The following is a 22,859-nucleotide window of genomic DNA, read 5'->3' as shown; positions in this document are numbered from 1 at the left end:
CTGGGCAAACACGTCTGGGGAATGAGCCATTAGATTTCTGTAGCTTAAGTGATAATAGGTTGTAACTGCTGGTTGGATAACTTGCCCTGACATAGGCAGGCGGTTTGCTGGGCCAAAGTGTAGCAGATCTGTGTGGTAAGCAGGTAGTGTGGCCATTACTACCAGGTCATCCACAAAGGAACAAGACTCACTGAGAACTATCTGGCTGAGTAGGATCTTCATGCCATGGCTGGATTTTGGATCTGAGCCTCACAGTGCTACTTCCTTTGCGATTTGGCTTACAGCATAAAGATGATTTGGAGAAGAGTCTTACTGGGGTTTCTCCAGATTGTCATAGCCTGTAATGTACTTCCTATAGTCATTAAACAAAAAGGCAACCAGAGGAGCAACATTAAAAGTTGTTGTTGTTAGGTGCCATCGAGTTGGTACTGATTCATAGTGACTTTATGCACAACAGAATGAAACACTGCCTGGTCCTGGGCCAACCTCACTACTGTTGCTACACTTGAGTCCATTGATGCTGCCATTTGGCCAATCCATCTCGCTGGGGGTCGTCCTCTTTTTCTCTCACCCTCCACCTTACCAAACATGATATCCTTCTCCAGTGACTGGTCCCTCCTGACAATCTCTGAAGTATGAGAGACAAAGTCTGGCCATCCTGGCCTCCAAGGAGCACTCTGTCTACACTTTTTCCAACACAGATCTGTTTGTTCTTTTGGCAGCCCGTGACACTTTCAATATTCTCCTCCAACACCATAAATTAAAAGCATCAATTCTTCTACGGTCTTCTTTATTCACTGTCCAGCTTTTGCATGCATATGAGGTTATTGAAAATACCATGGCTTGGGTCAGGCACACCTTAGTCCTCAAGCTGATATTAAAAGTAGTTAATGATTAATTTAAAAGGATAAAACTAGTAAGGTAAATTTAAGCAAGCTATATGTCTATGAGCCTGATAGCACAGTTAGATAAGCTAAAAGTTTACTAAACTTTAACATTTAAGAATTTAAAGATGAAGGTGGAAGGAAAAAAGCAATAGAAGGCAGTGGGGACACGCCAATGAAAGATAAGTAATTAGAAAACATATTAATTCAGATAAAAACAAGTGTATATCTATAGCAAAGTCAACAAACATCTCTCTAAAAGGTCAGATAGTAAAAACTTTAGAACTTTAGGCTTTGTCAGCCACATGGACTCTACCAACCACTCAACTCTGTCCTAGTGTGAAAGCAACCACAGGTAATCCAAAAATGAATGACAGGGCTGCAATAGAACTTAATTTTTAAAAACTGCCTGTAGTTGATGAAAACTTGATGCAGAAGCTAACGGGCATTATGAAACTAAAATACTAGATTTTAGATGTGAAAGATGATTAATTATCCATGGAAAACCCCCAAAAATAATGCATTATAAAAATGGAAGACCTAATAAATGAAGACAGTGACAAATGAAATGATTTCTAAACAATGTGGTCAAATTACAATAGAAAAGATGAAAACATGCATTTCCAAGTCTGAGGTAGCAGTAGTAGATCTATTTGCTTCAAACCAAGGCAACTGAAAATGATGAGTGGATTGTGGCCACGATCTAGCAGAGGTCCTGAGACCTGAGGCTCCTTGGGGCTCTTCCAGTGCTCCCACCCCATTAGTGTGTCTCTTTCTGGATAGGGAAAGTGACTCACTTTTTGCCAGTATGGCTGCTGAATGGTGTTTCCTGCACTGGTCTACCATCACTTGTTAATTACAAGTTCCATGGCAAGTATTTTCCATCATCATTTATCAAAGGAATGATTAAGCTGAAGAGACCCCAAAACTGAAGGTTATGGAATAGAATTTATTCTTCTTTCATGCTACAGATCCACGGAGAGCAGTCCAGGTTGATGGGGGCAGCCCTGCTTCACAAAGTTATTTGGGGAGTCAGGCTCCTTCCAACTGTGGCCCTGTAGTATCTTTTGGTGGTTTCTTGTGAAGTTCATTCTAGTCATTATGAATATCAGGATTTAAAGAGAGAAAAATGGCCTAAAAAAAACCCTCTTTTTCTGCAAGTGAGGCAGAAATTGTGTTTGTCACCCTCATTCACATTAATGAGACTTGGTTGAGTGACTTTATCTAGTCACAGGTATACCCATACCCTTATTTCTGTAGTAGGATGAGAGAATGAATTTTGGCGGACAATTTTGTTATCTCTGCTAAAGGCAGAGAAGGCCAATTAAGCCTAAATTCAGGGGAATTCTTGAGTTTTATGAAGTGGTTTAAAGCAGGAGGAATAGAGGTTTAGGCATTAAATCTTTATCTTCAGATAGACCTTAGGCGACTGATATATCACTTAGAATTCTTCATATTAAAACAGAAAAATTTATTAGAGATATCAGGTAGCTCATTTAGTCCCTGGGAAGGTCACATTGTTGGCTTTGGAAGCTGAGAACCAGGAAGTGTGCCTGACCACAAGTGAGATTATTCTAGAGCAGGTCCACAGCTAATTTCTGGGCACATATGCCAGAACACCTCCCATTGACCCTTGGCATTGGTTGCCAGTATTTCAGCACTTCGAGCTCCAAAATCCTAATGCCTCCACTAATACCTTTGCTGGAACACACATTTTGCTCTCAGGGCCTGTTTCTTTAGAATGGAGGTCCTATGTGCAATTAGCAGGGTCTGGGACACAGGCCTTCAATCTCAGCCACAAGGGAGATTGGAAGAGCAAGTGAATTCATTAGGATTAGGTTTTGTTGGATATAACCAAATAATAAATTGGCTTCAGTAGGCTAGAAAGCTATATCTCAGGTCTGGAGGTAGACAATCAAAGGGCTGGCATTGATGACTTCACAGTGTCTTTAGTGATTCTGTTTTCTAAGTCCACCAACCTCAGTATGTGATTTCTTTTTTCTAGATCATCTCAAGATCCAAAGTGGCTGCTAGAGCACCCACTATCACCTATTTTCTTCTAAACATTGGGAGGGAGTTGCTCCTCCCCTTTAAGAAGGCTTCCTGAAGGTAGCATATATAACACCTCTGATTTCATGTCATTAACTAGAACTTGATGCTATTGGAATTAATGTGCCCAGCAGAAATGGAAATTGTTGTCAGTAAAGAAGATGGATATTGGGAGTCAAGCAATAGTTTTCTACTTTGGGAAGCTGGGACTTAAGATGTAAGAAATTCCCAATTGATAAGAAGGATGTTTAAAACATGTGGGGAACAAATGCTTAACACAAACCTTTTTATACACATGTACAGTTCCACAACAGCCAGCATCAATGCTTCTGCCTAACATCAGGTAACCATCCCCTGTACACAGGAAAACAAGCTCAAAACAGGAACAACCCAATGTGTCATCAGCTACTGTACCTAGCCAGTTTTCAGTCCAGAATTTATGGGTAAATTTAATATGGATATTTTGAAAATGACAGACTAATGTGTAGTGTCAGCAATCACCCATTCACCCTAGATAAAATAGGAAGAGGTTGGGAGGAGGCAAACAGGCAAATCAGGTGACAGAATATAACAGGGCTTGCACTCAGACTGGTAGATAAGTTGTTTTGCATTATTTATTTGCTTATTTATGCCCTTCTGTGGTGAGAAGATCCCAAAGAGATGTTACATAACAACCCTCTTTTTCTTTTCTTTTTTTTATTGTGGTAAAATACATAGCAAAACATTTCCCATAGTGATCATTTTAAAGTGTACAGTTCAGTGGCACAATAAGCCTTTGATACTGAACACTGATGTCAGTGATCTGGTCACTCCCTGGACTGGGGCTTGTCTCCATCTCTCAGGTTCCCTGTTGTCCCACTCCAGTGTTCTGCATTTTCCTCACTCATGTGCCCTGTGTGGCAGTCTGAGTGAAACCTTTATGGATTTGATACCTGGAGACCAGCTTACTTCCATGTGATCACTACAGACTTGGAAGTAGTTAGCTGAGGGCCCTGTCCTGATGGATTCTAGAACAGATCTTCCCTTGAACACAGACTTTCAACACCTAGGTCATCAGATCTGGCTTTTCCCAATGGACTCCACTTTGTGGGGTGACCCCAGTAGCCACCCATTAAGTTATGCTGTTGTTATTGTTAAGTGCTGTTGAGTTGGTTCTGACTCATGGTGACCCTGTACAGGGTTTCTGAGTTGTGGCTTGCAGTTGGAACCACTGACCTTGTGGTTAACAGTCCAGTGCTTACCCTACAGTGCCACACCAGGACTCCCACTAAAGTATGGTCCTGTTCAAAAGGTCCAATGGAATTTCTTTCAGTCCTTCAGTTCTTTCCAAGTGAAACAATTTTGGAAGGAAGCAGATAGGGTTTGGGTCACAGTTAAAAAGAATCCCTGTGAATACAAACTAGAAACATTTAATCACAGAAGATAAAATACAGAACTATCTTATTTAATTTCCCTTCAAACACAAGCATAACATAAACCTTTTCTTGTCTGTTCTGGTCCCACCTCTCCGCACCCTTGAAAACATCACCTTCTATTAATCTCAGGTTGGCCTTCTGTCTCCACATCTAGTCACGCAACATCTATTCATTTTAAACACAAATATAACCGTGTCCATATAACTTTTTCTGACTTTAAGTCCCAAATGTGAGTCACCTATAATTATTTCCATGAAACCTTACAAGACCAGTTAGAACCCATCCCTATTAGTTTCAGAAATGGTTCATTGAGTTTGCCCTAAGCAACGAGTAAATGAGATCAATGAATCCTAAAACCCATTCATCTAGGACCCTCTGCATCTGAACTTTATCATGATTACAAACATTTCTCCCTGAAATATATCTCTTAAGAGCAGGCATTCCATTTTTCAGGGATTTTTTTTTTTTTTTTTGCTTGCCCAAAATAGGCAAGGATTTAAAAAAAATTTCTTGAGGGCATTAAGCATATGTATGAAGCAAAGTCTTCTTTTCTTCCTCCAATTTTCATTAGAAGGGAACCAATGCATTGTTTTGCTAAGCACCTACTTTGTGTCAGGCTCCATGTAAGCACTAAATATAAAAATTTGAATAAGACATAGTCTCTGTTCTCAGGAGACTTATAGTTTAGTGTCAGAGGCAGACATATTTTGGTTTTTTTGTGAATTATGTGATAGTTTACATGGGAGAACATTAGTTTTACATTCATCCTATCATATATCATTTCATTGCCATGGTTACAATTCCCTCCATGCATCATCAACCAACCAAAGGGTATATACTACAAGCCTGCCCACCGGTCGTCAGTACACAGCCCCTCTCCCTCTCTGTGTCTAAAGTCCCCAGCTGCTCCATCTCAGGCATCATTGCCTCTCTCGATAGGGTCCTGCTTTCCGCTCTTCTCCATTGATGGTCCCAGGGACCATCCGCTCCTAGACTGCAAAGTTAATCACTCCCCTCCTTGCTACAAAACGTCTACCTTTACATGTCCAACCCTCACACTCAGTCCTGACAACAATTATTCACTACTGTATAGCAAGAGACCTATCTGCATTTCCTTTCATCAGCCCTGTCTATACAGATTGGATACTACTCAGTGGAGATTCTACCTCCCTCCACGTGAGGCAGACATTTTAAAAAGCAAGTATGGTTCAGTATGCTAATTGCTGGTCCGGAAAAATATTGAGATTTAAAATACCTAAAATCACACCAAACCCATTACCATCAAGTCATTCTGACTGATAGTGACCCTGTGGGACAGAGTGGAACTTCCCCCTGCAGATTCCAAGGTGGTGAGTCTTTATGGACACAGCTTGCCACATCAGTCTCCCAGAGGGACTGGTGGGTTAGAACTGCCAACCTTTTGGTTAGCAGCTGAGTGGGAAACCAATGTAACAACAGAGCTTCTAGATTTAAAATAAGTGCATTCAAATTAGCCTGTAGTATGTGGAAGGATATCACTCAGGATAAACCAAATGTGAATGTCTTAACAAATTTTCTTCCTTACGCTTCAAGTCCAGTATGATCAGTCAGGTCTGTAAGCGACTGAGACTGATGGAGGCTTTGATATGTTTGCTTTCATAGTCATTACAGTTCTGGAAGTATCATGGCTACTCAGGCACTGGGATCTCAAAGCTTCTGCCTGGAAAATGAGTGCAAATTCTACTCACATATATTTGGCCAAAGCAAGTCACCAGGTAGCTTAGTTATCTTTTGTTGTTGTTAAGTGGCATTGAATTGGTTCTAACTCATCGACACTCTGTATAGGATTTTCAAGGAGCAGCTAGTGGGTTGGAAATGCTAACCCTGTGGTTAGCAGTCCAGTGCTGACCTTACAGCGTGATAATATAACAGGATTCCACCTTAGTTATTTAATGCTGCTAAAACAGAGGCACCACAGTGGATGGCTTTAGCACAGAGAAATTGATTTCCTTACAGTTTAGGAGGACTCCTGGTGTGGTGCTATAGGATACACACTTGACCATAAGGTCAGTTTGAACTGTAAGGTTGGTGGTTCAAACTCACCAGCCACTCCTTGGAAACCTTATACAGGGTTGCTATGAGTCGAACCAACTCGATGACACTTAACAACAACAGCTAAGGAGGCTAGGGAAAGACTTTCTCTTTTGTGGGTTCTGGACGAAGGTCCTTGTCTCTTCAGCTTCTGCTTCCTGGTTCCTTGAAGATCTCCATGTGTCTTGGCATCTATTTTACCTGATCTCTGTTCTGTGAGTGTATTTAATCTCTTTTATACTTCAAAGGAGATTTATTTAAGACACACCCTACCTTAATCCCATTCCTAAATGAGATTATAACTACAAGCATTGTTGTTAAGTGTTGTTGAGTAGGTTCTGACTCATAGTGACCCTATATAGGGTTTCCATGGAGCAGCTGGTGGGCTTGACTGCTGACTTAGTGGTTAGCAATCCAGTACTTATCCTACAGCCCCATATGGACCATAGTGGTTAGGATTTACAACACATATTTTGTGGAAATGATTCAATCCTTAACATTCTATTTTTTGTCTCACCTATCTTGCAAATTCAAGTCCTTGACACAGGCAAAATGCATTTACCCCATTACATCATCCCCAAAGTCTTGAAAAAAAAAAAAAAAAAAAAGTCTTAAATAAGTCTTAAAAAAGTCTTAAATAAGTCTAAAATCTCATCTTCTGGATGATCTAAATTAAATTTGGGTGAGGCTTTAGGGTATTCCATCCTGGACTCCTGGTATGGTGCTGTAGGATCAGCACTGAACTGCAAACCACAAGGTTGGTAGTTCAAACCCACCAGCTGCTCCTTGGAAACCCTGTACAGGGTCGCTATGAGTTGGAACTGACTCAATGGCACCTAACAACAATCCTGGTACAGAATTATTCATCTGCTTCTAAATGGAACAGGAATAAGGAAGACATTTCCATTAAAAATGGGAGGAATTGGAGGCAAAGAAAGGATCATTGGAACAAAGCATATCCACACTCAGCAGAAAAAATTACATTAGCTCTCAAGATTTGAAAAGAATCCTCTCTTCTCTGAGACCATTTGAGCAATGACCCTGTCTTCTAAACCCTGGGTGTTGGCCATACCCTCTGAAGTTTGGTTGGAGGTCCCTCAGCCCTGAACCTCTGCTCTACCTCCCATGCTCTCTGGGACCACAATCTCCTAGTCCCCAGTCCTTTGGACCTAACTGACTCCCAAAAGGCCTTGCTTCTGTGTTTCTTCCAACAATTCGGCCAATCTCCAAGTAGCTCCAGGGATAGTTCTTTTCTTGGGGGAAAACAGAAGTAGCTTCTTTGGTTTATTTCCTGCCTATAGAATTCCAAGAGGCAGAAAGTGCTTTTTCCTTTAATTTTTTTCTCTGTCCTTGAGTCTAAGAGGATGGGTTTTCTGCTGTGGTAGTTGGTTAGATCATCAGTCACAGACTTAATCTTTTTTTTTTTTTTCCTTTCTTCAGAAAACACATTCACCCATACACTCCTGAGATGACCCTGACAGTCACATTTCAATGACCCCTTTGCCCAACAAACTCCAAGCTTTTGGCTGCCCTGAGCAAGGCACTTGTAGCAGGACACCCAGCCTGGGAGGTGTGGCACCAAAGGCAGGTGGGGAGAGAGGAAGGACTAGAGCCAGCGCAAGGTCCAAGGTCTTGATGCTGGTGAGCAGAGGGGCCAGCAGGCCCAGGGGCAAAGGATACGTGACAGACTTGGAGGTGAGATCATTTGGGGAGTGGAATTGGGAGGAGGGTACAGAAGTTGCCATGCCCCTGCCAATTCCCTCTCAAGTCATAAAGTTGGGAATGGTTCCAAGTGTTCCCAGTGTAACGCAGGAAGGGACCTTCTGTGCACCCAGCAACTGGCAGGAGGTAGAATCCATAAATTAAATGTTTCTGTTAGAGTATGGTAGTCTTGATGGAACAGAGGCCTGGCGAAGACATGGTGGCCAGTGGGGCTACTAGGTTCCCCAAGACGGATGGGTGAACACTATGGACCTCTTCTTGGCCCAATGGGAGAAGACAGCCTTCTCGGTGATGAAGAGGTGGATGCTGTGGTGCGCCTGCTTGTGCGCCAGGTACATCTGACCCTCATCCAAACGTCCCTTCTCAAAGCTGTGGTAAGGCACGGAGGGGTGGCTCTCCTCTCTGCAGGATCATGGTGAACCAGTCGGTGCTGAGAAAGGAGACCGAGTGCCCCTGGTTCTTGACTGTTTCATACCTGGTCCCAGTATGCCATCATGCGATCGGTGAAGGTTTACACCTTCCTATCCGGTACACTGCTATATCCACTGAAGTGCAGGGGTCTTGGCACAGTGGGCCTGGAACCAGTGGAGAGGTGGGGTTCCAGGTAGGAGGCCAAGCAGAGGGGCAGGCAGGCCTAGCGGCACATCAGGAAATAGACATCAGACAAGACCTAGAAGGCCAGGATGGTGAGCAGGAGTGGACCCGAAGCCTTCATGCTGCCGCTCAGCAGCCCAGGGGCTGGCCTCTCCAGGGCTCTGTCCGGGACAAGGTGGGAGCCGGGCTTGGGGCAAGTAGGTTGGGGTGAGCCGACAGCTGACAATCTGCAGCTCTGAGCTCCATGGCCCACGGGCCGGGTGAGCCGGGCTGGAGGCCGTAGCTCCTTGGGAGGAGGCAGCGCCTTGGCTGCAGAGTCTGGAGGCTAAAAGCTGAACCTGTGCTGCCGGGGGTTGTGGTGGGGGAGTGGGGGCGGACTTTTCACAGGCTTAATCTTTTAAACAAAAGATTGTGTAGTTATGTTCTTGATGAACATTCTAGGACACATGTCCTTAGTTTGCATTACAGAATTTTGAACATCTTTAAATTCGGTTTCCTTTTGCACAGTTCATTTCTAAGTCTGTTTCTTCTCGAATTTTATTTGTAAGCAGCAAGGAGAAACCAAGTGGCCTCTTTAAGATTTTGCTTAGAAATATCATCAGCAAGATATCCATGTTCATCACTTACATGTTATACCATCCAACAAACATTTGACCATAATTCAGACAAGTTCATTGTCACTATAAAAAGCATTGTCCTTTTGCCATTGTTCAATCACGTTTATCATTTTCTTTTGACATTACACCCAAAGCACATTTTATTATGAAGTCACACCAGAAGAACATCCACATTTCTAACATCTAGCATTCTGTTTCTGGTGTCATATAATTCTCTAAGATGATAGAGACTTGATAGCTTTGTTGGAGACCCAGCAAAGCCTTACCTAGACACCTGACCTACACACTATGAGACAACAAACAGAAATTGCTTTAAGTTGCTTAATTTGTGGTAATAAAAGCAACAGTAAATAACTAATACTGGACCAATTTTGTTGCCAAGTGCCATCGAGTCAGTTCTGAATCACAGCAACACTGTATATGGTTTCCGAGGAGTGGCTGGTGAGTTTGAACCACTGACTATATGGTTCAAACTGACCTTGTAGTCCAGTACTTTAATCCTATGGCACCACACCTGCACCAATAAACAACGTTAATAGTTACCAGCTGGAAAAGAATCTCTTCAGCTTACTACTTGTCCTCACCATAGGTTTCACATATTGACTTGGATACTTTTACTAAAGGTGGCAGTTGAACTATGTACTTCACATCTTGTGACTGTACTTCCCAGGCCTTCAGGCAGTTCTGGCCACCTCTCACTAGGTAGCTCCTTGGTTTCTGCAATCTCAACCCAGGACACTCTCTAAGGCTGAAGACTCCAAGATTTGCTCAGTGACTGGAGAGTGTGTCAACGCAGACTCTACAGGGTCAATTTATGTTGCTTTTGTTTGTAACGTTTGTTTCTACTGCACAAGTTGTGCATGAATACATCTCCTTGTTTAAAAGGGGGGCAGGAGGCAGTAAACATTAGCGTTATCTTCAATGTCTGTTTAACTTACATCCTGGAACTCAGACCTCTCTCCCCAATTTTGTATGTCCTTCAGACCCTTTTCTATTCATGTATTGGTAGAAAATACTTTGTGGTTGTCATTTTTAAAACAAGAAAGACATCACACTGTAATTCTAAATCTACAACCTAATTCTAAAATTTCAACTCTGTTGGAGATATTCCCATGTCAGTACATATACTTCATATGGTGTTTCACAGTTATGAATGGGCATTTACATGGTTTCCATTTATTTGCTATTTAAAACGATGTCAAAACAAACATCTTAGCAGATCCCTCTTCAGGTATAATACCCACTGCTGTCGAGCAGATTCCAAGTCATAGCTACCCTGTAAGACAGAGTAGAATTGCTGCATACGGTTTCTGAGACTGGAAGTCTTTGCAGGAGCAGAAAGCTTTATTTTTCACCCATGGAACAGCTGGTGGATTTGAACTGCCAACCTGTGGCTACCCACTACGCAATTCCAAAACTCCTTCCACATGTTATGTATCTGTTAGAGCAGCACCCCACTTTTGGGACCAAATTCCGTCCTAGTTACCTCTAACAGAAATACCATAAGTGAGTGACTTTCACAGAAATTTGTTTTCTCACAATGTAGGCTGCTAGAAGTCCAAATTCAGGGTGTTAGGGCAGGCTTTCTCTGTGTTGGCTCCAGAGGAAGAGCTTTGTTTTTTTGAGCTTTTGCTCTTAGATACCCTTCCTGTGGCTTGGCATCTCTGTTCCCTGCTTGCTTGCTTCATTTCTTTTATATCTCAAATGAGATTGATTCAAGATATATCCCACACTAATCCTGCCTCATTAATGTAAAAACACCCATTCCCTAATGGGATTTTAACTACAGGCATTGTTGTTGTTAGGTGCGATCAAGTCAGAACCGACTCATAGCAACCCTATGCACAACAAAACGAAACACTGCCCGATCCTGGGCGAATCTCACAATTGTTGTCATGCTTGAGCCAATTGATGCTTCCACTTTGCCAATCCATTTCACTGGGGGTCTTCCTCTTTTTTCTGACCCTCCACCTTACCAAACATGATATCCTTCTTCAGCGACTGGTCTCTCCTGACAATATGTTCGAAGTATGAGAGATGAAGTTTGGCCATTCTGACCGCCAAGGAGCACTCTGGCTGCACTTCTTCCAACACAGATCTGTTGGTTCTTTTGGCAGCCCATGGCACTTTCAATATTCTCCTCCAACACCATACCTCAAATGCATCAATTCTTCTATGGTCTTCCTTATTCACTGTCCAGCTTTCACATGCATGTATGGATTGCATCTCAATGTAAAGAAAACAAAAATCCTCACCACTGGACCAATAAACAACATTGTTCTCAACAGCCCAAGATACTCTCTAAGGCTGAGAAAAGATTGAAATTGTCAAGGACTTCATTCTTCTTGGATCAACTATAAACACTCATGGAAGCAGCAGTCAAGAAATCAAACAATGTGTTGGATTAGGCAAATCTGCTGCATAAGACCTTTTTGGGGTGCTGAAGAGCAAAGATATCAGCTTGAGGACTAAGGTGCACCTGACCCAAGCCATGGTATTTTCAACTACAGGCATAGAGGTTAGGATTTACAACACATATTTTGGGGGGATGTAATTCAATCCATAATGCCAGGATACATTTGATGAGGGCAGGGAAGCTTTATCAAAGGGAAAATAATCAGAACTCTCGGTGATCAGACCTGATTTCCACCAGGGTTATCAGATGTGGCCTCTGGAGGAAATGCCTGTGAAGCCTGGATTAGGAAATGAGGGGTCCTGGTGTGGCACTGTGGGTTAATGTACTGAACTGCAAAGTTGGTTTGAACCACAGGCTGGCAGTTCAAGGTCACCAGCTGCTCCTTGGAAACCCTATACAGGGTTGTGATGAGTCGTAACCAACTCAATAACACTTAACAACAATCATTAGGTAGCTTGTGGGGCCTAGGGGAAAATCATACCAGGCAGAGGGAACAGTAAGTGTGAAGGAGTGAAGATCAAGATGGAGCAAGGTGCTTTTGGATAGTTTATACACTGGTGTATTCTAATTTTTCCTAAGAACCCTGTGGTGGTGGTTATGTGCCGTGGAGTCAGTTCCAACTCATAGTAACCCTGTACAGGGTTTCTGAGGCTATACATCTTTACAGGAGCAGAAAGCCTCATCTTTCTCCTGCTGAACAGATGGTAGTTTCGAACTACTGCCCTTAAGGTTCCCTGCATGATTCATAACCACTATGCTACCAGAGCTCCAAGAACCCTGTGAGGGTGGGTTCATTTAACAGAGAAGACTGCTACACAGTGGGGGCTACAGGTCACCCATAGCAGAACTGGAATTTGAATTCAGGCAGCTTGACTCCAGAGTCCATGCCACTGAGCACTCCAAGGGAGTCAGAACGGCTGGGATCTAGTGCTTCAGGGCAGGGAGAGGAGCATATTATAAGAGATATGGCTGGAAAGGAAACATATGTCAGATTATGAAGGAAGTTGTAAGCCAGAGGCAAAAATCTTTTCCATTAGACATTAAAAGTCTCTCAACATATTTAAGCAGAGGAATGATGTGATAAAATTTGCATGCTAGAAAAATCACTGTTGTTAAGTGCCATAGAGTCAGTTCCGACCCATAGCAATCCTGGGTTTCTGAGGAGCAGCTGCTGAGCTTGAACCACTGACTTTGCAGTTCAAACTGATCTTGCAGTACAGTACATTAACCCACAGCGCCACACCAGGACTCCAAATCCTGGTGAAAAATCACTGCTGAATTTCAATTCCTCCCCTCTGACCACTATGTAATGGACTCTTTAAGTCCCTCTTTACCCGTGAGGCTCATTTGTTCCACCTTGTCTTGCAGCTGAAGGGCAAAGCAGGTACCATTTATAAAGCAGGTGTTTCATTTTCACCTCAACGTGCTTTAAGGGCAAACACAGGTGCATATGTATCAACATCTCTTACTCTACTCTTCCCATTCATAGAACAGCAAATACAACTTTTTCTTTAATTCCATATGCTATTTATTTCTAAACTGGAAATGCCTTAACTTGGGAGTGGTCCCCCTTCAACAATGAATAAAACAGACCAATGAATACCTTTTGTGAAATTGCTCCACCAAATTTATCTGTGCCTGTGCAACCATCACAGTTTTAATGAAAAAAAAAAAAAAAAAAAAGCTCTCATGCTACTACCCACATAAAACCATCCCTGATATTACTAATCTACCACTATTTGTGTGACACAGGGTAACAAGGTGTCCAGCCATTTCCCTTATCTGCAGGTAGCCACTGTGACAGTATTCCTTTTGGTCACAAGTTGGAATTACATTTAGGAGCTGGTTGACGTTTAGGGGGACCCACATCACCTCTGAAAAGGTATCTGTCCTATCTCAGCAGCCTTTCCTGCTTCTTGGGCCTGACCTAAGTGTTTGGTATTGGTTCTAGTCACATTGTATATGTTGGGTAATTTGAAGTAGAATTTCACTAACAAAAATAAAGACTGGAAAAAAAAAAAATTGGAGCTTGTGAGCGATCCATAGTCTGTCTAGCTGGATTTCATGTGAAGTCCATCCCACCTGCAGCCCTGTGCTCCTCCGCTGCTCATGCTCTACCACATTGCTCTCTTCTGCCATCAGCCTCTCTCCCAGGATTCTGTTCCCAGATTCACTTCTCAGAAGACTGCAGAGCCAGTTTTGTGTTTCCTCTCATGCTTCCCGGTGGTGACCATACTGTTAAGATGCTCCTCCATGATCCTGCCTCCTGGTACTCACACCCTTGTGTGTGGGCAGGACCTGTGATTGACTCTAACCAACAGAATATGGCCAAGGCTTCAGAGTGTCAACTCTGTGGTTACTTTACCCAGGACTGTGTTGTTGATTTTGGGTACTACTGAGTTGATTCTGACTCATAGCCATGTAACAGAATAGAAAACTACCTTACAGGGTTTTCTTGACTGGAATCATTACGGCAGCAGATTACCAGGTCTTTCTCTTGTGGAGCTGTTGAGTAAGTTTCACCTGCCAATCTTGGTTGGCAGGTGAGTGTTTAACCAGGGCTTCTCCACAGGATTGTAAGTATCCCTCTTTCAAAGTGACTTTCTACCTTGCTGGCTTTGAAGAAGCAAATGGCCATGTTGTGGAGACTCACAGTGTAAGGAACTAACAACGGTGGCCTCTAGCTGACAGCCAACAAGAAACTTAGGATATCTTTCCAAGAGGCCACAAGGAACAGAATTCTGCCCACAGTCACACCAAGATGGAAATGGATCCTGCTCCAGTAAAGTCTTGAGACTGCACCCTTGGTTTGCAGTCTCAATTCTTGCAAATGATTGCAGCTTTCAGATGACATTCTGATGTACTGGACTCAGAGAAGCTATACCTGGACCCGACCCACACACTGTAAGACAGTAAGCCTAAATTGCTCGAAGCTGCTAAACTGTAATAACAACAAAGGTAATAATGGACCAATAAGCAACATTGCTAATACTATCAGATTGACAATATAACCTCACCATAGGCTTCCAGTACTCAAGATACTGACCTGGACACCTAAGTACTCTTTGCTAAAGGTGGCAGTTGAACTATGTACTTCACATCTTGTGACTGTACTTCCCAGGCCTTCAGGCAGTTCTGGCCAGTAGAGCCTTGGTTTCTGGCTCACATAGGACAGTAATCTCAGCCCAGGACACTCTCTAAGGCTGAAGACTCCAAGATTTGCTCAGTGACTGGAGAGTGTGTCAACTCAGACTCTACGGGATCAATTTCTTTTTAGTTGCTTTTGTTTTTAAATTTAGCTTCTATTGTACAGTAGTGCATGAATACATCTGCTTGTTTAAAGGGGAGAAAAGAAAGTAAACATTAACCTTCAATGTTTGTTACCTTACATCCTGAAACTCAGGCCTCTCATACTTGTTACCAGATTGATATGTCTTCCAGACCTTTTTCTATTCATGTATCTGTAGAAAATAACTTTGTGATTGCCATTTTTAGAACATAAAAGATACACTGTAATACTAATTTATGACCTAATTCCAAAATTTCAAATATCTTGGAGATATTTGTATGTGGGTTAATGCATCAGACTGCAAAGCCATTTGAACTGCAAGGTCGGATGTTCAAGCTCACAAGCTGCTCCTTGGAAACCCTATATAGGGTCTCTATAGGTTGGAACCGACTCGATGGCACTTAACAACAAACATGCACTTCATATGGTGTTCTACAGCATGAATGGGCATTTACATAGTTTCCACTTATTTGCTATTAAAAGCAATGCCACAATGTACAGTAGATCCCTCTTTGCATATAAAACCCACTGCCATCAGTGGATTCCAACTCACAGCTACCCTAAGGCAGAATAGAACTTCCCTTTCCAAGGTTGGAATCTTTACGGAAGCAGACTGCTACATCTTTCTCCTGCAACTGGTGGGTTTGAACTGCCAATTTCTCAGTTACCAGCCAAGCACTTTAACCACCATGCCACCAAATCTCCTTCTTTGGGGTAATTGGTTATTTATAGGATGAGTTCTTAGCTCACAGTACATGATTCAAATCTTCAAAGATATTGACAAACTATCCTCCAAAGGAATTGTACCAATTTAAAAATTCACTTGCCAAAAAAAGACATCACTTTCCCAAGTCTTGCCAACACTTCATAATTTGAATTTTTGTTCATCTGATGGAATAACACTATCATACTGTTGTAATCTGCAGTTCCTTGGATCATAGTCAAGTACCTTTTTGCATTTCTTTGGGGGCCTTAGATATTTGTTTCTATAATTTGTTCATAGATTACTTTTTTTTTTTTTTTTTAAAGTGATTTGCCTTAATGATTGATGAGTTTTTAAAAATGATCTTTATACTAATCTGTTGAGGACCAAAAGGCTTACTTACAGGCCTCATAAAACTTTTAAGAGTGTCAGAACTGCTTCTTATTTGATTATTCAGTTATGTTTAATATTAAACTTAGAACATGAGCTCTTGGTATCCATGTAAAACCAAATTTCCCTCTAGAACCGAGACAGTAAAACTTCCTCAGAGGATGAACAAGGACAGGTTTACTAGGATTAAGCAGGGAGGTTCTGGAGAGGAACTGCCCGGGGTATTCACTTGAGGTGGAGTGGTAAATTCTGGGAACACTGGATTAAGAGACAATGGTGGCAGCCCCTTCAAACCGCCCCCGGGTGTAATCAGTTTGACCTATATGTTCTCCTTCCTCCTGAAAGCTTAAACCAGGTATCTGAAACAGTTTTACTTTCTTCAGACCTTTTGAAATCCTTTTCACCTTTACCCATTGAAGATTAGAGCTGCTGCCCTGGGATTCGAAAGTGAAAAGTACTATATAAATTTGCTTGAATTTCTGGAAAATTAAGGATGTTAGATTATCAAGACAATTTGTGATGTTTTAGAATTTGTTCCTGTAAATCATTGTGTCCTGTTTTGAACTATTAATCACATTTCATTTCTGTACCCTGTCTTAATAATCCCCTTCTTCCTTTGTGTAAAGTCCCTCCCTGGTATAAAAGACGGACGCAGACTGAAGCCCGCATGCATTACTGCTTGCAGGGCCATGGAGAGTCTATCTGCCGGTTTTGTATCCACTTTGGTCTCCGAGTGTTTCTTTTCTCTCTAGCCTCTCCAGACATCCCACCTAGAGTTAGTTCTGTGTACAATGTCTGCCACTGAGCAGTCTGTCTGGCAGCTTGCATCAAACCCATGTGTCTGTCTTCTTTGTGTCTGTTTTCTCTCTCTCTCTCATCACCAGACACCCCACCTTCGTGTACTCACCCCCTTGTCGAGGCCAGACCCCGGCACTGATCCTTTGTGTCACCTTCTCTTAATTTTGCTTACTTGTATCTTATCATAGAGAAGTTTTACATTTTGATATTGTTCCATTTATACATTTTCACTTTTTCTTTTTTTATGTTCTGGTTAGACAAAATTCCTCTACTTTATGATCCCAAGCATTTTTAGTTTTGTTAACGCTCCTACATTTTGTGTTCAATGCTTTGTTTAAATTCCAGATGAATTTTAGTGACTGGTGAAAGGTTGTTGTTGTTAGGTGTCATCGAGTCAGTTCCAACTCATAGCAACCCTATGCACAACAGAACGAAACACTGCCTGGTCCCGAGCCAACCTCACAATTGTTGCCATGCTTGTGCCCACTGATGCTGCCACTTTGCCAATCCATCTCACTGGGGATCTTTCTCTTTTTCTCTGACCCTCCACCTTGTTGTTGTTATATGCCGTGGAGTCGGTTCTGACTCATAGCGACCCTGTACAGGGTTTCTGAGGCTGTAAAACTTTATGGGAGCAGAACGCCTCATCTTTCTCCCGCGGAACCACTGGTAGTTTCGAACTGCTGACCTTAAGGTTCACAGCCCGATTCGTAACCACTACGCTACCAGAGCTCCTTGATCCTCCATCTTACCAAACATGATATCCTTCTCCAATGACTGGTTCCTCCTGACAATATGTCCAAAGTATGAGAGACGAAGTTTGGCCATCTTGGCCTCCAAGGAGCACTCTCGTTGCACTTCTTCCAACACAGATCTATTTGTTTTTTTGGCAGTCCATGGTGGTTTCAATATTCTCCTCCAACACCATAACTCAAATACATCAGTTCTTCTATAGTCTTCCTTATTCACTGTCCAGCTTTCACATGCGTATGAGGCTATTGAAAATATCATTGCTTGGGTCAGGTGCACCGTAGTCCTCAAGCTGACATCTTTGCTCTGTAACACCCCGAAAAGTTCCTGTGCAGCAGATTTGCCGAATGCAATATGTTGTCTGATTTCCTGACTGCTGCTTCCATGAATATTGATGGCTGGTCCAAGAAGAATGAAGTCCTTGACAACTTCAGTCTTTTCTCCAATGAAAAGAATGTTGTTTATTGGTCCAGTGGTGAGGATTTTTGTTTTCTTTACATTGAGATGCAATCCATACTGAAGGCTGTGGTCTTTGACCTTTATGAGTAAGTACTGTAAGTCCTCTTGATTTTCAGCAAGCAAGGTTGTATCATCTGCATATCTCAGGGGTAAGGTTGTTGTTGTTGTTAAGTGCCGTCGAGTCGGTTCTGACCCATAGCGACCCTTAACAGGGTTTCCAAGGCTATAAATCTTTATGGGAGCAGAAAGCCTCATCTTTCTCCTGCGGAATCATCACTGGTAGTTTCGAACTGCTGACCTTGCGATTCATAGCCCGATTCGTAACCACTATGTTACCAGAGCTCCTTCAGGGGTAAGGTAGGATTCTATTATTTTTAACTGGAAAGCCACTGTCTAGGCTCCATTTATTGGTGAGCCTGCCACTTGGAAATGCCAGCTTTGTCATTCTACATTTCCATATGTACATGGGTCTGTTTCTGAACTGTAGTCCCTCACTACTATCAGTACCAAAGAATTTTCACTGGACCTTCTAGAGGGCCGCCAGCCCCATTAGCATACTTCCTCTCCATAACCGTCCACCAAACCACCACCTTTATGTCCAGTCCCCACTCTGCATGTTTGGTCATGAACTTTTACCAACCCAGGGCACAGCTGGGGAGCAAGGGGATGTCAATAGTGAGAAGACTGCATTCACAACTTGATAACCCTCCATACGTTCTATTTTCCTTTACTCCCAAGAGCAATCCAACTGGACACCAGTAGCTTAAGCACTATTTATTGAAAAGAACAGAAATGATAGAGGAAAAGGCCCCTAGGGACACGGTGGAACAAGACAAATAGTGCATCTCTGCTTTCTGCTCAGCACAGCCTCTTGTTTCCCCACTGGGCCATCTTGTTGTTGATGGGCATCTTGAAGAAGCGGTCGGATTGCATGTATGCAGCTATTTTCTCCAAAGCCTGAGAGAAAATCAAACCAAACCTTTTAAGGATGCAAACCCAGTTGAACAGACTCAAACTGTATCTACAATATTCACATGCTGTTGGCCTTCACCTTCCCTCATTTCTGGTAGACAATGCTTTTGGGGTCAAAGGATCCAGGCCTTTTGGTTGGTTGGTTATGTGATGTGGAGCCGGTTCTGACTCATAGTGACCCTGTACAGGGTTTCTGAGGCTGTAATCTTTACGGGAGCAGAAAGCCTCATCTTTCTCCCACGGAAGAGCTTGTAGTTTTGAACCGCTGACCTTAAGGTTCACAGATTGATTTGTAACCACTATGCTACCAGAGCTCCTTACCAAGACTTAAAAGCTTAGATGTCCCATCATTAGCCCCTTTTGTCAAAAGCTGAGTTGGAAAGGAGAAGAATCAACTTCCATGGGGTCCCTCACAGAGTGGAGCCTTTGAGTGTTTTTGTAAGTGAATGGTACAAGGAGTCTTACCTCAAAACGGCACATGAAAGCCTTCAGATTTGGGAACTCATCCAAGCACTTGGGCTCAAACATGCGGTTCTGATCTAAGACATCATAAGTGAGAAAGTCCACAAAGGTGAGCTAGAAGGACAAAAATATCATCAGGTCTGGAGAGTTCATTAATACCTGCAGAGATAGAACCATGTTCTCACCTTTTCCTTCTTCCTACCTTTTCCCCTGCAAACCAAGAGAATTTCCCCAGGAACAAAGAAAACTGTTTCAGTTGTCCAGGTAGTTGTTCCAAGTATTGAGGCTTCAACTTTTCCTTGAGAAACAGAGAGAAGAATTGACGTCATCTCTTTGTAACTGATCAGGCAGGGTTCAGTCTCAACTCCTCTTCTCGCTACCTAATTTGTAGAAGGGAAGAGATTAACAGGAGAATTACAACTCACATGGTCAGGGTTGTAGCAGATCCGTACAAGTTGCATGCGGAAATCCATTACTTGATTTTCTATGATGTCTACTCGAATCTTTTCTTCTTCTGTCTCACCACCTGTGGGCCAAATGACAAGAACTTAAGACTGCACCCACTTTTGGTGAACAATCAGCCTGGTCTCCCTTACCAGCATTCTCTACTCACACATATTGTGCTTGCGAGCGATGTAGCGCAAAATGGCATTGCTTTGGGTGATCTTGTTCTTCCCATCCACAAGGTAGGGCAACTAGAAGGCAAAGAATATCAAGTGAGCAACCTGGTTCTCTTCTGCCTCCTCCGCCCCACTTTCTTTCCCCTGGAGATGATGATGAGGTTTCAGGGAAGTTGACAGGAGAGAGAACATGATGTAGTAGGAGAGAGGAGCGGCTTAGTAGGAGGTAGCAACTGGGTCCCTGATTCGGCACAGGAGTTCTTAATCTGTATGTGTGTGTGCATGTGTGTATGTGCATGTGTGCCAGGGATCCTTTCTCAGAAAAATGTTTTTAACACTTAAGGCAAGTTACATACATTTATAAAACTATTTAAAAAAAATCAAATTATAATAAATATGTGCTTATTGATGCATGAAATAACAGGTCTAATACTAGCATATCTTCAAAGTAATATGAGTATAAATAATACATAAATACTTAGATCTGCAACAGGTGTACCTGATTTCTATTAGAGACAAAGCCACTGATGCAGCTAATAACCAATAAGGCTTATTATCTATGGATACATTCACAAGAAAAGAAAATGTCAGCAGGTAGTGGAAATGAAACTGTAGCTGTTATTCTCCATCCATATTCAGGGACCCTTGAATTGTACCTATTATATCCAGGTTGCTATGAGCTGCTATCTAGTTGACTCCTGATTCATGGGGATGCATGCACAATGGAATGAAACACTGTTCAGCTGTGGAGTGGACTGTTGTGCTCCATAACTTTTCATGGGTTGATTTTTCCAAGTAGATTGCCAGGCCTTTCTTTCTAGTCTGCCTTAGTCTAGAAGCACAGCTGAAATCTTTTCAGCATCACAGTAGCTTGTACACCTCCACTGACAGAGAGTGGTGCCTGTACATTGGCTAGAAATCAAATCTGGGTGTCCAGCCTACCAAAACCCCAAACCTATAGCCATCAAGTTGGTTTGGAATCATAGTGATGCTACATGACAGAGTAGAAATATCCTGCAGGGCTTCTAAGGTTGTAAATCTTTATGGAAGTACCTGCCACATGTTTTCTCCCACAGTGGCTGGTGGGTTGGAATCACAAACCTTTTGGTTAGCAGCCAAGTGCTTACACAAGTGCACCACCAGGATTCTTTGGTGTGCTGTATAGAGGGTGAAAATTCTACCACTTACCCACCACTGCCCCACCCCAATGAGATGAAAAATCCCTACTCTAGATCCTTTTATACCAGAGAGGGAAGACTAAGGTGTGCCAGACCCTAGCCATGGTATTTTCAATCACCTCATACGGATGTTAAAGTTGGACAATGAATAAGGAACACCTGGAAGAATCGATGCATTTGAATTATGGTGTTGGCAAATAACACTGAAAGTACCATGTATTACCATCAGAACAAACAAATTTGTTTTGGAATAAGTACAGCCAGAATTGCTCCTTAGATGGCAGGATGGCAAGATTTCATTTCTCGTACTTTGGACATGCTGTCATGAGAAACCAGTCTTTGGAGGAGGGCATCACATTTGGAAAAGCGGAGGGTCAGCCAAAAAGAGGAAGATCCCTAACAAGTTGGACCACACAGTGGCAACTACAACAGGCTCAAACATAATAATTATGAGAATGGTGCAGGACCCCACAGTGTTTCACTCAGTTGTGCATAGGATTGCTATGAGTCAGAAGCAACTTGACGGTACCTAACAATCACCCTAGATTCTTCCAGACCAGAGAAGGAGGATACAGTTAAATATCTTCCCTTTCACCCCTTTCCCTCAACACCACTCACATTAGGAAAATCCAGGTCTAGCTTGAATTTCACATCCAGCCATTGGCTTCGATCATAGTCAGGAGCTATAAGAGAGAGAATGAAGAGGGACCCAACCTCCTTGATATATCACCTGAGAAGTCAGTGGAAATTAACTAGCCCCAATAGTTCACATTCTCAGGTCCAGATAGTTTAACCATTTTCTTTTTACAGAATTGGACCATCGCACAAGACCTTTCTGATCCTAGGTTGGAGCATTAGTTCCACTGCACCCTTGATTGATGGCATCTTCAAGCGGCCAACTAAGTGTTATGCGGGGCAACAACAAATCAGTGCCCAAGACAAACAGGCATTACCTTCTCCGCACGTGTACCGTTTCTCCTCATAACTGGTATCCGTGAATTCTAGGAGCATGCGGATGGCATGAGCCAGCTAAGGGAGAATAGCACGGGGTTAGCGCCTGCGCAACTCCCACCCGGCCCCTCCTGCTTCACCCCTACCCCGCCCCCGCCCTTCTCCCACCAACGTCTCGACCCCACCGACAGGCTGCCCAGACCCAGCATCTGCCGGGTGGTTGTTTAGTGGCGGTCAAGACCGGTCCCATGGTTTGCTGTCCTCAGTTCCTCCCCACGGGCCTCAGCGATCCCCGAGGAAGGGCATAGTCCGGGAGTACGGCTGGGGCTGTCGGAAATGAGCGGGGCCGAAGATGCTTGGAGGTAGAGTAGGCACTTTTGGCGGGGATCACTGACCTAGAGAGCCGGCCACCTATGCGTCCGTCAGCCTGACGAAGCGGCTCAGCGTTTGAGGGGGCACTTACCCCGCGGATATCCCAGTAACCTAGGAGCATTGACCGATTCGAAGAACTCATCTTGCT

The 22,859-nt window shown here is 43.0% G+C and overlaps 1 protein-coding gene across 1 annotated transcript; it reads right to left on the bottom strand.

Moving 5' to 3' along the window:
- Positions 1–19,014: 19,014 nt before the first annotated feature.
- GSTM3 (glutathione S-transferase mu 3 (brain)) lies at positions 19,015–22,853 on the bottom strand. Its single transcript, XM_006866002.1, has 8 exons — positions 22,803–22,853; positions 22,342–22,417; positions 22,007–22,071; positions 20,204–20,285; positions 20,016–20,116; positions 19,793–19,888; positions 19,594–19,704; positions 19,015–19,113 (listed from the first exon to the last, which is right to left on the bottom strand). The coding sequence occupies exons 1-8, from the start codon at positions 22,851–22,853 to the stop codon at positions 19,015–19,017; spliced, it is 681 nt and encodes a 226-aa protein (XP_006866064.1).
- Between the last annotated feature and the right edge of the window lie 6 nt (positions 22,854–22,859).

Source organism: Chrysochloris asiatica, unplaced genomic scaffold, assembly GCF_000296735.1.
Source record: "Chrysochloris asiatica unplaced genomic scaffold, ChrAsi1.0 scaffold00085, whole genome shotgun sequence".
Lineage (NCBI taxonomy): Eukaryota > Metazoa > Chordata > Mammalia > Afrosoricida > Chrysochloridae > Chrysochloris > Chrysochloris asiatica.
The sequence above is the reverse complement of the archived record's forward strand: the minus strand, read 5'-3'. Positions and strand labels throughout refer to the sequence as shown.